At 40.3% G+C, this 14,034-nt stretch overlaps 1 protein-coding gene across 3 annotated transcripts in view; it reads right to left on the bottom strand.

Moving 5' to 3' along the window:
* NDST4 (N-deacetylase and N-sulfotransferase 4) overlaps positions 1-14,034 on the bottom strand; it is a 108,153-nt gene that overhangs the window by 83,215 nt on the left and 10,904 nt on the right. For 2 of the 3 annotated variants that reach the window (XR_012633485.1, XM_074903909.1), the window contains exons 2-3: positions 13,151-13,309; positions 6,108-7,353 (exon numbers count right to left, since the gene is read on the bottom strand). Coding sequence is in view for 2 of the 3 variants with exons in the window: in XM_074903909.1 (XP_074760010.1) it covers positions 6,108-7,088 (981 nt within the window). In the remaining variant the exon portion in view is untranslated. The remainder of the gene's footprint in view (positions 1-6,107; positions 7,354-13,150; positions 13,310-14,034) is intronic. The other variant, XM_074903910.1, reaches the window with a different exon arrangement.

Genomic DNA, 14,034 nt, shown 5'->3' with positions numbered 1-14,034 from the left:
CATCAGTACTGAAATTCTGAATGAAAGAACAGGCTTTATTGAAACAAAAGTATGAAACTTTTTGTGTGATGTATCTTTACAAGGCACTTGAGCTGTATTCAACACTCAAATTATTGCAGAAAGAATTGGGTGATTCAAGAGACCTGAACAAGGAAAATATTGAACGAACTGTCATCTCTGCTGAAGCAGAATGGAGTAGACACTCCCCTTTTTAAAAAGACTGTCTGATTATTAAATTTTTCTTATAATGCCTTCTCAGCTGCTTTTAAAATCCATTTTTAAAGTCTTTAAGACCATCGAAAAGTGAGAACTCCAGAATTTCACTTCATTGTGTTCTTCACTGCCACTCTTAAGTGTTTTAAAAGGCGACATAAGGGCATCACAGTCTATAATGACTAATGCTTGCCTGTCTCCTCTAGCTTACTATGTTCGTACATCTTCTGGTTTTAGTTTCTCCCTGTATTGTTCATTGTTGTGATTACTGGCAGTATTTATTATTATAAAAAGGCTATAGGGATGACTATTGTATCTCACATTATCACCAAGGAAGCAAATACTGTTTGCAGCTTCTGATGAAGGAAGAAGCCGCAGATGAATGAACAATAAAAAAATATTTGTTTCTAGTGCCTATTTGTAGCACCAGAAGTTTCAAATTTTGCTCAAGCACTGGGGATTTTGGGTATTGATATTGGATGCATTTGGAAGTAACTGGATACAGATTGAGATATTGGGCTACTGTAACTTTTCCACAGTTGGGTGCAAGTGTAGGATGGGTACAAGAGAGTAGAGCATCCAGAGAAAGTCTTCAGAAACCTGAGGGATGCAGAAAAAAACCCAAAGGGATGCAGAAATACATTCTTGTCTGTTGTTAAATAGAGCTTCCTCATCCACATGCCTGGGTTGGGTCTGTACCACCAACTCCAAAGAGCATGGGAGGCAAAGTATCAACAGAGCTGAATTAGGAATGAGCATTGGTCCACAAGAGTTTATTAAATTCCTTCTTTAGACTTTGCATAGACAGGGAAAAGTATTTGCACACAGCAGCTCAGAGAGCATTACCCACCCCATGCCCACCTGCAGCTTTGTGCTGACTATTATTCTGCCATGCCTGGTGATGTAGCCCAGACATTTCTCATTATCCCACCTGAAAGCAACTGTCCTTGCAGAAAGATCAGAAAAAGCATATACTGGAGAGATTCAGTTATTGTATTCAGACTCCTGCTGAGCCAGTACCCTTTAATTTGAAATTATCAGAAAAGATGCAAGTCCAACATGAATTATTGTCTTTAAAATACTAAAATGAGCAAGAAATCACAGCCTTTTAAGTGTTCACGGCATTTTAATGATGGTGAAGGTCAAAGACAAAGTGCAGACTTGTGGAAGTGACGAGGTGTCAGAGACTAATGTAATTCTTATTTCCACTGAAGTAAGTGGACTGAAGCTTAGAGTGGAAGAAGGGGGGAGAATGCAGATGGGTTATTTGGCGCTGCAGGGAGAAGGAGGGACTGCAGTCGACAGCAACACAAAGCACATTCCCAAGCATTGCTCAATCAATTTATAGTACCTCAGAAAGCACAAACGTACTCCTGCCCTTATGGCAGCAATGAGAGGGAATGCAGAAAAGGGAAGGGTAGCTTTTAGAGAAAGGGGCTTTGTGATATGATGATGCTGGGATGAGCAATTTCTATTTGATTATTGGCTCTAGATGAGAGAGTGGGTGAAGAGAGGGAAGCAGGTGGCTCCTGAGAGAGTCCACCTGGAACAAGACTATAGAAGGGAAGCTGTGCTACAGTGTAAGCCTTAGAGCCAGGAGGAGAGTGGAAAGTGAAAGGCTAATGCTTTCTGTTATGTTTTAATTTTTTTTATTTATTAAAGAATAAGAGCTTTAGCTTGTATTGTCATCTTGCAGGGGTTTTTGAGTTAACAATAACAAGTGGTTTTGTGAAAGGTGTTGAAAAAGCCCTGGTTGCTGCATTGAGCTCTTCCTGACTGAGTAAATGTTGTACTAGCGCAGACTGTAGCAACAACAACAAAAAGACTTTAGTAAATTCTTACTACCTGTTTGGGTAATGCAGCTCTGTTTGTGTTCAGTTAAAGGGAAATTTTAAAGATAAAATTTCTATATTCTTTTTGTATGGCAATCCCAGACAGAGCATAACCAGCCATTTCTAGGTTTGTTTTGCTAAACCACTGATGCTGGTGATCCTGGATTTGTGTGGCTGGGAACCAATATAATTTGCAAGTACACAAATTCAATAAATCTGCAAATTAGCTGATGAATTCTTCAGTCTTTTTTGTTTTCTAAAATCAAGTAGTGAGATAATACATTGGCAGGAGGGAAAGGGAGAAATTCATTTGCGGAGGCTTGCTAGGCTCAAGATAGATCTCTGCAAAGCTTGGGAAAATAGCTCTCCGTGGCTCTGCTGAGTTCCTGTTTAATTACTTAGCCAGATATGACCTTGCACAACTTCTGTAATACAAAGGACCAGGACATCTTTTGTGGTAAACAGAGCCCATAATAACTCTGTTCTCTAATCTCAGTTTCTCTAGCTGATGCCACCCTTTATAAAACTATATATATTCTTGAAGCACCTAATTGAGAAATGGCTTTGTAAGGGGATAAAAACATTTGAGTTGTAGGAAGTAATTACACAGGAACAGTATTACTTGTCTCTTTATTGTTACATAAAAATACTGTTATCAGATTTATTTCTAGTTGAATGTCCTTTGAGTTGGCAGTTATTGTATGTTTGGTCACCAGAAGTAAATGCCTAAGAAGTTGAACAGAGTAATGTTATTTAGTTGTATTTTTTTGACAGTTTAGGAAGTGTGTAATTGTTCATTTGCAGTTTCTTGCATGCACCTGGGAATCTGCTGTGTATGAAAGCATTCCCAAGGCACATGGTTGTGCATGGCACTTTTAGGAGAGCCTAACAGAAAGTCTGTGTAACTCTGAGAAGTGAACCTACGCTGTTTGCAGTAACAAATGCTAAGAACTGAAGGAATTGGAGAAATAATGTGGTATAATGCAGTGGTGGTTGTCCTGTGTTGAGAAATTGTTTCATTACAAACACTGATTTATATGGTTCTCTTGTTTTTGAAAACACTGTATAAATAACAAATATTTTCATTTTAAACTTGTATTGAGGGGACAGGATGAAATGAGTTTTGAGGTGCATGACATTATAGATGTGGACTGTGGGTTTTTTGGTGTTGGGGTGTTTTGTGGGGGTTTTGGTGCTAAATATACCTGTAATATGCAGTTCAGGGAAGAAAGGAGATGATCCCAATTCTGTCACATTCTCAAATAACGTACAGAGCCTGTGCTAATCCCTATAGCCATCAGAGCCATTTAGAGGACAAGTACCACCTGCCCCTAAATCTCACGGTGCTCCTGTATGTCAGAAACAGCCTCTCCCCTGCCATGAAAGCACAACCCTCACTGAGTAGCTGGCTACAGCCGTTACTTCAAAATGCATGGCGATATTTTGACATCACTTAAATATCAGCCTCTTAAATATTGCCTCCCTTTGCTACTTTTGCTTTTCAAGCAAAGAATTTGCTCTGCCTTAAGGGGTAAAGGCAGGCCCGCTTATTCTTAATTGCCTCCATCCCCAAGTGACTTGGGAGATTGTTCTCTAACTGACTGTAATTATCCTTTACTGTAAACTAACCAAAGTACACTCTGATTTGGGTGTTACGTTCATTAGCAAGCAGCCAGTTTTGAATGTTAATGTATTCTGGGAATATCCAGTCTATAAGAATGGACTGATCTGTGTAGCAAGTGTTTGTGAAATACGCTGAGGAACAAATCTTTACTGGGCATCTGATTTGAAATGAAACCCATGATGTTAAGGACAGAATATCAATGGATGGTCAAGTTGCAGTGTGGTTTTATGTGCAAATGTCTAAAAGGGAGATAAAATTTTTATTGTCCCCAGAAGAGTGCTTGATGGGAATGTTGGTTCTGAGCATGTGCCTGCAAAAGATTTCTCTCCATGGTTGGTGTTTGTCGCATGATTTCTTGTTTGAGGTGAAGAGGGGATTTATCCCATGAGCAGCACTATTGGTGGTTTTGCGATGGAAGTGGGCTGTTAAATTAGCACTGGAGAAATGTGGGAAGAACGAAAGCTTCCTGTCATACCTTGACGCAAACATAATCCATAAAAAAAAGACTAACCACACATTCCTTTAAAAAAAAAAAAAAAAAAAAAAAAAAGTCTGAATTCCTAGAAGATGCTTTCTCTTGTTATTTTCAAGATATTCGGCAGTGTTGACTACCTGGTTTTCAGATTGGTAAATGTGCACCGCATATAAAAGCGATGCTGAATGCTTTTAACAGCTACAGTTCTGCCATCCAGCTCCTACTCAAGCCCCTGGATCTGGAGTTTCCTGCTGTGTCTCCTATAATGAGCTATGAAGCATGGCTGCTCTGCCAAACCCAGGTGTAAAGGTTTGCCTAGTAATGTTGATTGCTGGATAAAACGGAGGTGACTTGGGTTTTTTCTGTCTAGTGAGATTATTTATGATTTGAATTTCCAAGTGATTCTGGACACTCTTCTTACAGTAATAGAGGCTCTTCAACCAATGTAGACTTCCTTAGTGGAGACAACCGCATCAGAAAAAGATACACTCAGAAATGTGCAGGCAGTAAGCTATTGCTGAAAAACTTGTTCCACAATTGCCTTTTCAGTTAATTTCCTCTTGTATACAAACCCCTTCTCAGAGCGTTTTACCATATATTTCCGGAGAGAGAGCACTTGATCACTGAGCTTGTGCACAATGCTCAGATCTCAAGACACCAGGCACTTGGAGTGCCTGGTGCTAGAAATCAGCCCTGCTGAGCATTTATACGCCTGGTTTGGCTAATAGAATTACCCAAACTGTTCTGATGTGCAAAATTGTTTTAATTGTATATGAGACTACTGCTTTTGCTGGGTATTTCAATACCTCTCCTAATGATCTAGTTGAGGAGGCAGATGAATATAGAAGTTGTAAAAATGGAAATAAGGATTAAGAAACAAAATAGAAATTCATGTTTAAAAACAAAAGGATTGCTTATTTGTCATTAAAGCATTGGGGTATTTACAGGAAAAAAAGCTCCAGAATAAAGGCTTGAGAATGTGATGTTGCATGCTTAATAACTTCAATTAATCCCCAAATATGATGATTCCCACATGTGGAAAATTGCGAGGAAATAACTGTCATGCTCTTGAGTTCTGTGTATTTTTTCCAAGTTGCATGCATCTTTGAAAATTACTCTGAACAAATCTAATGGTGTCCCTGGATACTACAGACTACAAAAATAAAAATAAAAGAGACCCCAAATAATAGTCTGTGGCTTTTCACCATATGAGATGGTTATTCATTTGCTGAAGTGTAGGTTATGCTTCCATCCTGTCACTGGTAACTTTAAATGCCTGCATGCTAATGAAAACTACCCTGCTAATACTTGTAAGTCAAAATGGGACTTTTAAAATATAGTGATAGTTATATGAGATTTTAAAAGGTAACCATCTTCTATTGTTCTGTCTAATTTTCAGAAATAGTGAAAGAAGGATACAGAAAATTCCTATAAATTGTCTTATGAATATATGACATACATACATACATGTGTATGTCTGCAAGCCCATAGGGATAAAAAAACTTGCATTGTTATCAAAACATGAGTTTGTAACATGTGTTTTTATCAAAAAATTAGATATTTTAGCAGCGAACTTGCTCCAGAAACAGAGATCCTTTTATCTAAAGAAAGATCTCTGTAATGTGAGGTGTAGAAGTCTCCTTTGTTACCCAGGTGCTCTGGGTGAAGCCCTTGAGCAGAACATATATAAGCAAGAGGCAGCCAGTACGTTCACTATATGCATTACTGTATGAAGCCATCTATATGTATCAACATACATGAATGCACCTCTGTGTATGTATGTGGGTATACAGACTTTTAAAGTAATTTCAGGATACGGCTTCTGTATCTCCTAGTTACACTTGTGTACTTTCAGCCTTTACTAGGAAATGGAGCTTGCCAGCTTTTACAAGCTTTGTCTCTTTTTAAATACCCATTCTCACATACATGGATCTGGGATGGTATCCCCCAATTCTTGCCTTACCTTCACATCTTTGATATTCATCCTTGTTCCTTCCTTCCCAACAAAGATGTCATCTATGTCAACCAGAATGTATCTATCCAAAGACAGTGTGAGCTTTTTCCCCGACAGGAAAGAGATAGCATCAATAAAGATCAGTTTGTGCAACCAGAAGGTCAGGTTGTGTCCAAAAAGGACTCTTTGAATCCCATCATGAAGTCCTAAGTCTTGGATGACGGTTGCATACAGAGCAGCCTTTGGCAAGGCCACGGGGGGTGGTCTGGAGGTCTGCAGTTCAGTTAAAAGCACAGGTTGATACGTGGAATGGTTAAACTGGAAAACTGACCAGTCTTCGCCAGGCAGTGGACCTTTCTCAACCCTTGGCGCTTTTGTAATGCGCAGCAGGGGAGACTGAGGGTTTACTACACAGTCTTTGAGGGCTACATTATTGTAAAGATGTAATGGTAAACCTTTCAGTTTTGTACTTGGGGAGCTGTTCTCGTTGGCTTTATGAAAACCAATTATGCTAACACTGTATTCCACACAGTATTTTTCCAGAAGCTCTCTATTCCATGAGTCCATGGATACATACTTTAAAATATTCTCATATATAACAACCATGTATTTTCCTCTTCCATTGTCTGTGAGAGGGGGAATATCCCCCTTAGCTGGCGCGATGACCATGTGGTACTGAAATCTGCTGGACTCAAGGATAGCTATGATGTCTTGTCCCAGCTGGGAGTACTGGCTTTCCACAAACAGGAGGACGGTGGGATCAGTTTTAGATGGATCAATTGGCTTAGCTGTTTTCAGCTCCACAGACCTGTATGGTAGAATCTTGAGATCGTCACACTCCACTTCTCCAGTGTTTTCCACAAGGGCCATTTCCTGCTTGTAGCCAGTGTAGAGGTAATAGGCAGAAATGACAATACTCGCCAAGCAGAAGGTTGCCAGGAGAATGACCAGTGTTCTGAAACTTCTGCGGAGCTTCACGATTAGATTCATCTTTCGCAGGACTTCCAAATTCTGTTGGACTTGCTGCTTTTAAGTTTTCTCTCTTCCTAAAGTGCCATAGGAATGAGGAGATGCAGAGGTGCTGATTCCCCTCCCAAGGTGTTCATGTGACCATTGCAGTGCATTTATGAAGCTGTTGGGGAAGTTATAAAGCTGTTGGAGTGGGAAGTCAAAGGATCTGGAAAGCTAAATTGAAAGAGGTTTTCTCAGAATGCAGCAGCTGCCAATAATCAATGAAGAGGACTCTTAACATTATCTGCAACAAGAAGTAAAAGAAGAGTAAATAAACTAAAATCAATAAAGCAATTAAAAACACATGTTAATAAAGACAGTGATTGATACTGGTAATCTGAGTTAAGAGGGAAGTTTATGAACAGTTCGAGGAGCACTCAGTGTCACTTGCTTTCTTGATGTATTAAGATAAGCTGCATTAAAAAGCTCTCCCATATTCTTAGAGTATAAAAATAAAATCTAAACATTAATTTTTGAGGACGTGTATCTCTTATGGACATTTATTATCTAAAGTGGTTCACTGCTATTACAGATGAGAATGACTGAAGAGTGTAGGACAAAATTAGGACAAAGAAAATGTTTGTTATTATTCAGCCATGGTCCATGTTATCCCTTTCAAAATACTTATGTAGCTAGAGGTTGATAAATTCTGTGTTAGACTGGGAAACTAATGGAACCAAAGTGAAAAACATGAGAGAACTTTTAGGAAAGACTTTTCTTTCTGGTTTCCATTCTGTACCTAAAGTGATCAGTACTTTACAGTCTGTTTAAGGTCTGTCTGGAATAATGAAGATTGTGCATAGATTTTCCAGGTGAATGAGTAGGCTACTAAAACTGCAGGGTATGGATGTGCATACATCTACCACCCTTGGGGATGTTCCTTTGACACCATTTCCCACAGCATTCTCCTGGTGAAACTGGCTACTCATGGCTTGGATGGGCACACGCTTTGCTGGGTAAAAAACTGTCTGGATGGCCGGGTCCAAAGTGTTGCGGTGAATGGAGTTAAATCCAGTTGGGGGCCGGTCACGAGTGGTGTCCCCCAGGGCTCGGTTTTGGGGCCACTCCTGTTTAACATCTTTATTGATGATCTAGACGAGGGCATCGAGTGCACCCTCAGTCAGTTTGCAGATGACACCAAGTTGGGTGGGAGTGTTGATCTGCTCGAGGGTAGGGAGGCTCTGCAGAGAGACCTGGACAGGCTGGAGCCATGGGCTGAGGCCAACTGGAGGAGTTTCAATAAGGCCAAATGCCGGGGGCTGCCCTTGGGCCACAACAACCCCCAGCAGCGCTACAGGCTTGGGGAGGAGTGGCTGGAGAGCTGCCAGTCAGAGAGGGACCTGGGGGTGTTGATTGACAGCCGGCTGAACAGGAGCCAGCAGTGTGCCCGGGTGGCCAAGAAGGCCAGTGGCATCCTGGCTTGTGTCAGCAATAGTGTGGCCAGCAGGGACAGGGAAGGGATCTGACCCCTGTACTCGGCACTGGTGAGGCCACCCCTCAATTCCTGTGTTCAGTTTTGGGCCCCTCACTACAGAAAGGACATTGAATGACTCGAGCGTGTCCAGAGAAGGGCAACGGAGCTGGTGCAGCGTCTGGAGCACAGGTCGTACGGGGAGCGGCTGAGGGAACTGGGGGTGTTTAGTCTGGAGAAGAGGAGGCTGAGGGGAGACCTCATCGCCCTCTACAGCTCCCTGAAAGGAGGGTGCAGAGAGCTGGGGATGAGCCTCTTTAACCAAGTGACAAGTGATAGGACAAGAGGTAATGGCCTCAAGTTGCACCAGGGAAGGTTTAGACTAGATATTAGGAAGCATTTCTTTCCAGGAAGGGTTGTTGGGCGTTGGAATGGGCTGCCCAGGGAGGTGGTGGAGTCCCCATCCCTGGAGGTGTTTAAGAGTCGGGTCGACATAGCGCTGAGGGATCTGGTGTAGTTGGGAACTGTCAGTGTTAGGTTAATGGTTGGACTGGATGATCTTCAAGGTCTTTTCCAACTTAGACAATTCTGTGATTCTGTGAAAGGGAGGTGGTATGTAACATGGAAAGGACCATGAGGGATTTGTTCTGTGAGTGCTGGGTGTGTGCCCTGGGCCGTGACACCTCCAGATAAAGGACTGAGCCTTCGGTCTGTCCCTGCTGTGCTGTATGGCTGAAGTACGAGGTCCTTAAATCTGACTGCCAGGCCAGCTCTGAAGCACTTGTGCAATTCCTGGTCGTTCTACCTAAATTAACGAAAATTTACCATTGGTAACAATAAACCATGTAACTCAGAGCTAATTAAAACTAATTAAATAAATAGCCCATGCTGCTCTATGGATTTAAATAAGAATGAACATATTTCTGAATTATTTATATGGTTTACCTATTGGAATAATGTGAGACTTAAACAATGGATAACTTTTGAGCTGCAAGGAAGAAACACTCATTTCAGGCAGATACTTGTCAGTTGATGTGTCCTCCTCCATTAACTCAGATTACACTTTTCAGTTTCATTCCAAAAACTATTTCTTCATCTTAAGCTTTACAACTAAAACTGGAAAATGCTTGTAAGAAAAGTACTGAAGAAATTTGTCTAGCAGTATATTTTATAACTGTGGTATGAAGTTCTAAGGAACCTCTTGATTGTCTCATTCAGGAATTTAAAAATGAAAGTTAGAAGTTTTAATTTTGCTTTAAATGGCTCATATACCACTCCTAATATTAGAGTACTTCACTGCTTTTGGGAGCTTACCAAGAAATGAAGAGAATGTTGAAGTAATGGTGAATTAATGTTTTACTTGCTCATGAGAGGCTTGTTGCTGCTCTCACAGTTTAGAGAGAGGGAGTTGTTGCTGAGACCATTTGTGACTTTGTCAGGTTCAGTTTTTCATCTGCTTTACCATTCTCAGTTGTAAGCTTGCTAGGAGATTCGTACCCCTGTATTGTGGGCTACTCCATCAGTGACCCTGCTGCATGTCACACAGCAATTGGCCAAAAGGGGAGCAAGGTGGGTAGTTTATCCACCGACAGAAGTGAACAGAAATGAGACAAATGCTTTGTATTTAGCAATGCCTTATGTATGAGAGAAGAAATACAAAAGAAATCAAAGCTATCACTTGAAAATTAAAATAATCCTGATAATTGTATGTGTATTTACCCCCCTTTTGGTGCTTCCCTTGTTCTGCAGTTCTGTTTGCTTTCCAGGATCTCGCTTCTTATTACACCTCCAATTAAGATTTTATCAAAAGATAAAACTAGATCAAGTGAAGCATCCTCTGGGAGGCTGTGTTCCAGTTTTGGTGACGTTGATGAGTTGCTCAGCCTGACTCTGAGGGTTGATCGGATGAGGAGAATTGCTCTCTGTGGGAACAGCAGTCTCGCTGGGTGCGTAGTCTGCCCACAAAACAGCTAACTGCAACAAGCCTTAGTTTTGTTAGCATGAGACAGACAGGTACCTTGAAAACAATAATTTAAGACCCCTCTTGGACTCTGCATTCTCTGCTTGCTTTCAGCACTAGAGGGCAATATCTTCTTTCTTTTTAGCAGACAGTACCTGCTCTCACCTCGACTCAGAGCAGACAACCCTGCCTGCAGGCAGGCTCTTTCCAGAAGAGTCTTGGAAATCCTCAGGGCAGGTAAAAGACCTTAATTAAGACTCTTCTGTTCAAAAATAAATATAAAACACGACTTCTACTCTAAAAAATCTGCCACTAAATCACACTGAATACTTATCAAATGTCTCAGCCTACACCTAGAGCACAAGGGAATAGCATGCAAGGAGACCTAAAATTACACATTTTTTCCTCACTGTCTGTCCTGCTGGATCTCCCAAGTACTGGTATTGCAATGAGCTAGATCTTTGCTGCTACTATTTCTTATATTACTACAATTATGAGAAGCCCCTGACTTTATACTAGCCAAAACAAAAATATGGTCTTCACCCCAAATTATTTGATCCACATGACATCGGTAAAATCTCTTCCAGCTAAAATATTAGCAATCAGATTTAATATAAACTAGTACATCTGTTGTATGCAGATGTTATAACAAGTAAAAGTATTCAAACTTGTCTAGATGTCTAAATATTAGAACTGATAAGGAATTGAAACTTGTATATGGAAACCTGGCACTGGAGAAGATCTTTTTAGTTTGCACATTGTGTTTGAAGTTCTCTATTGAAGTGATTATATTGTTCAGTAAAAAAAAATAGTGTGAAGTAATTAAAGTTTATGAAAATAAATCAGCTATATTAGCCATTAGTGGGACATTTTCCAAGGCATAATTGGAAGTTAAGTGCCATTTGTGCCTTTGAAACTTCCTCCTTAAAGTTCAACAGCTTTATATTCGCTCAGAAATTCAAACATCTTTGCAGTATTTCTCCGCTATATTAATTTGAAAAACATGAAAACAGGCCATACTTCATAATTAGCATTACTAATGCAGTTTCATTTTAGAAACTGGTGTTTGAGGTCCTGTGTTCCTCGGTTACTAGTCAGCATTCATTGATTCTTCAGGGGTAAAGCCCAAAGCTGGGTACATTGTGTCAAGGAATCAAGATTACATTCATCTAAAGTTGGTTCTTCAGTAGCTCTTCAATCGTGCATTTAGCTGACTTCCTAGACATGAGGCCTTTTCCCAGAAAGTGCAGAACTCTGCAGTATAACTCTGTTGTGATGCCATAGCTGTCTGCAGGAACTATAATTTTTCTTTAATTCAGGCAGGCAAAGAAAAACAGAGCTTTAAAAATTGCTGCCTCCTTGCTCAACAATACTTCCTGCTTTCCCATAAAAATGCATTTGATTGATGATTAAAGCATACTGATTTTGAAGATGATTGATTGAGAGATTAGGACTCAACAATTTAAAACCGATAGCACAATACTGAAGAGAAAGAGCCTCTTATTAAGACCATGTGTTAACATTGCATCAGGAATTAAAGCTGATTCTCTCATGGTCCAGTTACTATATGTAGACCTTCTCACAGGGTTTAGTGATTTAACAAGCATCTTGACCAAATTAGGCGCAACTAATCAGTGGGGGGGAATACAGACATTGCAGAATGTAGTTACATATTGCAAAGGTAGCTGTTAATTGCTAATGAGCGATAGCAGAAATAATGAAGTTATTGCCTCAGTAAATAGAGAAAACCCCATTAAGAGTGAGAGTTGCTGCCTACCATCATCCATGAGGAGGAATAAATGGTAAGTGAGCAGTCTGTCCCTGCCTTGGAGGAGGCCTGTGGCAAGTGTTTGACCCAAGGAAGGGCCTGGTGAACCCTCCCTCACAGGTCTGCTTTAAGCTCTGCTCCTTTCCTTGCCTTGCCTTGCAGGGAAGCAAAGCACCTCTGATCTAGTTCAGTTTGTGGAAAGCAGATAGTGCTGTTAAGCAAACAGTTGTGTTTATCCACCCTGTGGATGGAGCTAACAGATGTCCCACCTGCAGCAGGTTAAGAGTGTGTCACTGGTCACGGTGCTGAGTAGAGGAGCAGGACACTGGTAGTATCACTGCAAGACGATTGTTTCTAGTCTCCTGTCTATACCAGAGTGCAAGACCGTATGGAACGCTCTATAGGTAATTCATCTGGAGGCAGGCCAGAGCTTTCCTCTCATCTTATTCCAGCATAAATCAGAAGTCAGAATGGCTTTATTTTCTATATAAAAGTTCCCTTTAGGCTAAAAAATTAATGTAAACTCTTTCCTCTTTTTCCTTCTTTTCTAAGCTTGTAGGACTTCTGTCATTTATTAGCAGCCCAATGATCCATGATGCCTACTTTCTACTCCTTCCATATGACTGTTCATTCAATACAGAAACAAGAAAACTGATTTGAGTGAAAAATTACTCCTGTTGACCATTAGCAAAAGTTCAGGGTTTCTTTTCACTGCAGAGGAAAAAACAGCGTTTTTTTCCCCAAAAAATTTTCCAAGAGACTTTTTTACTAAACTCATGAAAGTTGTGTGCTTCTTGAAAGTAACTTTCTTTTTTCAAGCTTAAGAAAGTCACAATGTGTTTTGTGTTTATAAATATTGCCTTGTGCATGAGGGATGTTGATGCCAGCTGCTCATAGCTTACCATAAGGTTTTAGAAAATCCTTTTACCTAGGATAAGGACAGCTTCTGAGCTGGTAAAAGCTGTTGCGGGTCTTCTAACTTCGTTTAACTCTCTCATATGTTGAGTGGAGAAGCTGCTCATCACTTTCACATCTTTTGTTTGTTTCCAATGCATAATCATCTGTAAGTTAAAACACCATTTTTTTCAGTACTTTCAGCAATTTGATCAGTCTGTAGTGCACATATAATCTTGTGTAATTCCAGAAAGCTAAATGATGGCAGAAGTCAAAGTTGATAATCGATGAATATAAAGAAAAGTGTTTGAAATGCTTCAACTTGTGTGCTCAGTGAAAGCTGACACGATCTTTTGAATGAAACAATACTTGGAAGCTAGCTATTTGATCCTTTGGACTTCTAGCTTTCTTTGGCTTTAAACTTTTCCAGATGATTTCAGAACTTGGACCTTTGAAGAAAAAAGGCCTCCTGCTGGAAAGGTGGCTAAAGGCATGTTTGGAGATAGGTTTTACACATAGACATATTCTCACACGTGTATGCATATGCACTCCCCCCTCCCCACCTCTTACTGTGTATATAGGAGAGTTGAGAACCACGCTTTAAAGGTACTTAGGAAATCTAAACTCTTCACTCTTGATAAAGTCATAACATCTGAATGCTGCAGACAATTAATGCAAGGTTAATGGTTTGTCTCCCTCCAGGACCACCAAAGTTGACCCGTTTTTATCATGGGTAGTATTGTCAAGTGTGGTTTGAAGCATACTAATGGGGTGGTTTTCTTTATTTTCAGTGTTTTAATCATCTTTGGACTGAGTAGGGGGATTGTGGTTAGAGAAAACCTTGTAATAATTATCATGTATTCCTTTAACACTTCCAAAAGTGTGCAGATAG

Source organism: Athene noctua, chromosome 4 (assembly GCF_965140245.1).
Source record: "Athene noctua chromosome 4, bAthNoc1.hap1.1, whole genome shotgun sequence".
NCBI lineage: Eukaryota > Metazoa > Chordata > Aves > Strigiformes > Strigidae > Athene > Athene noctua.
The sequence above is the reverse complement of the archived record's forward strand: the minus strand, read 5'-3'. Positions and strand labels throughout refer to the sequence as shown.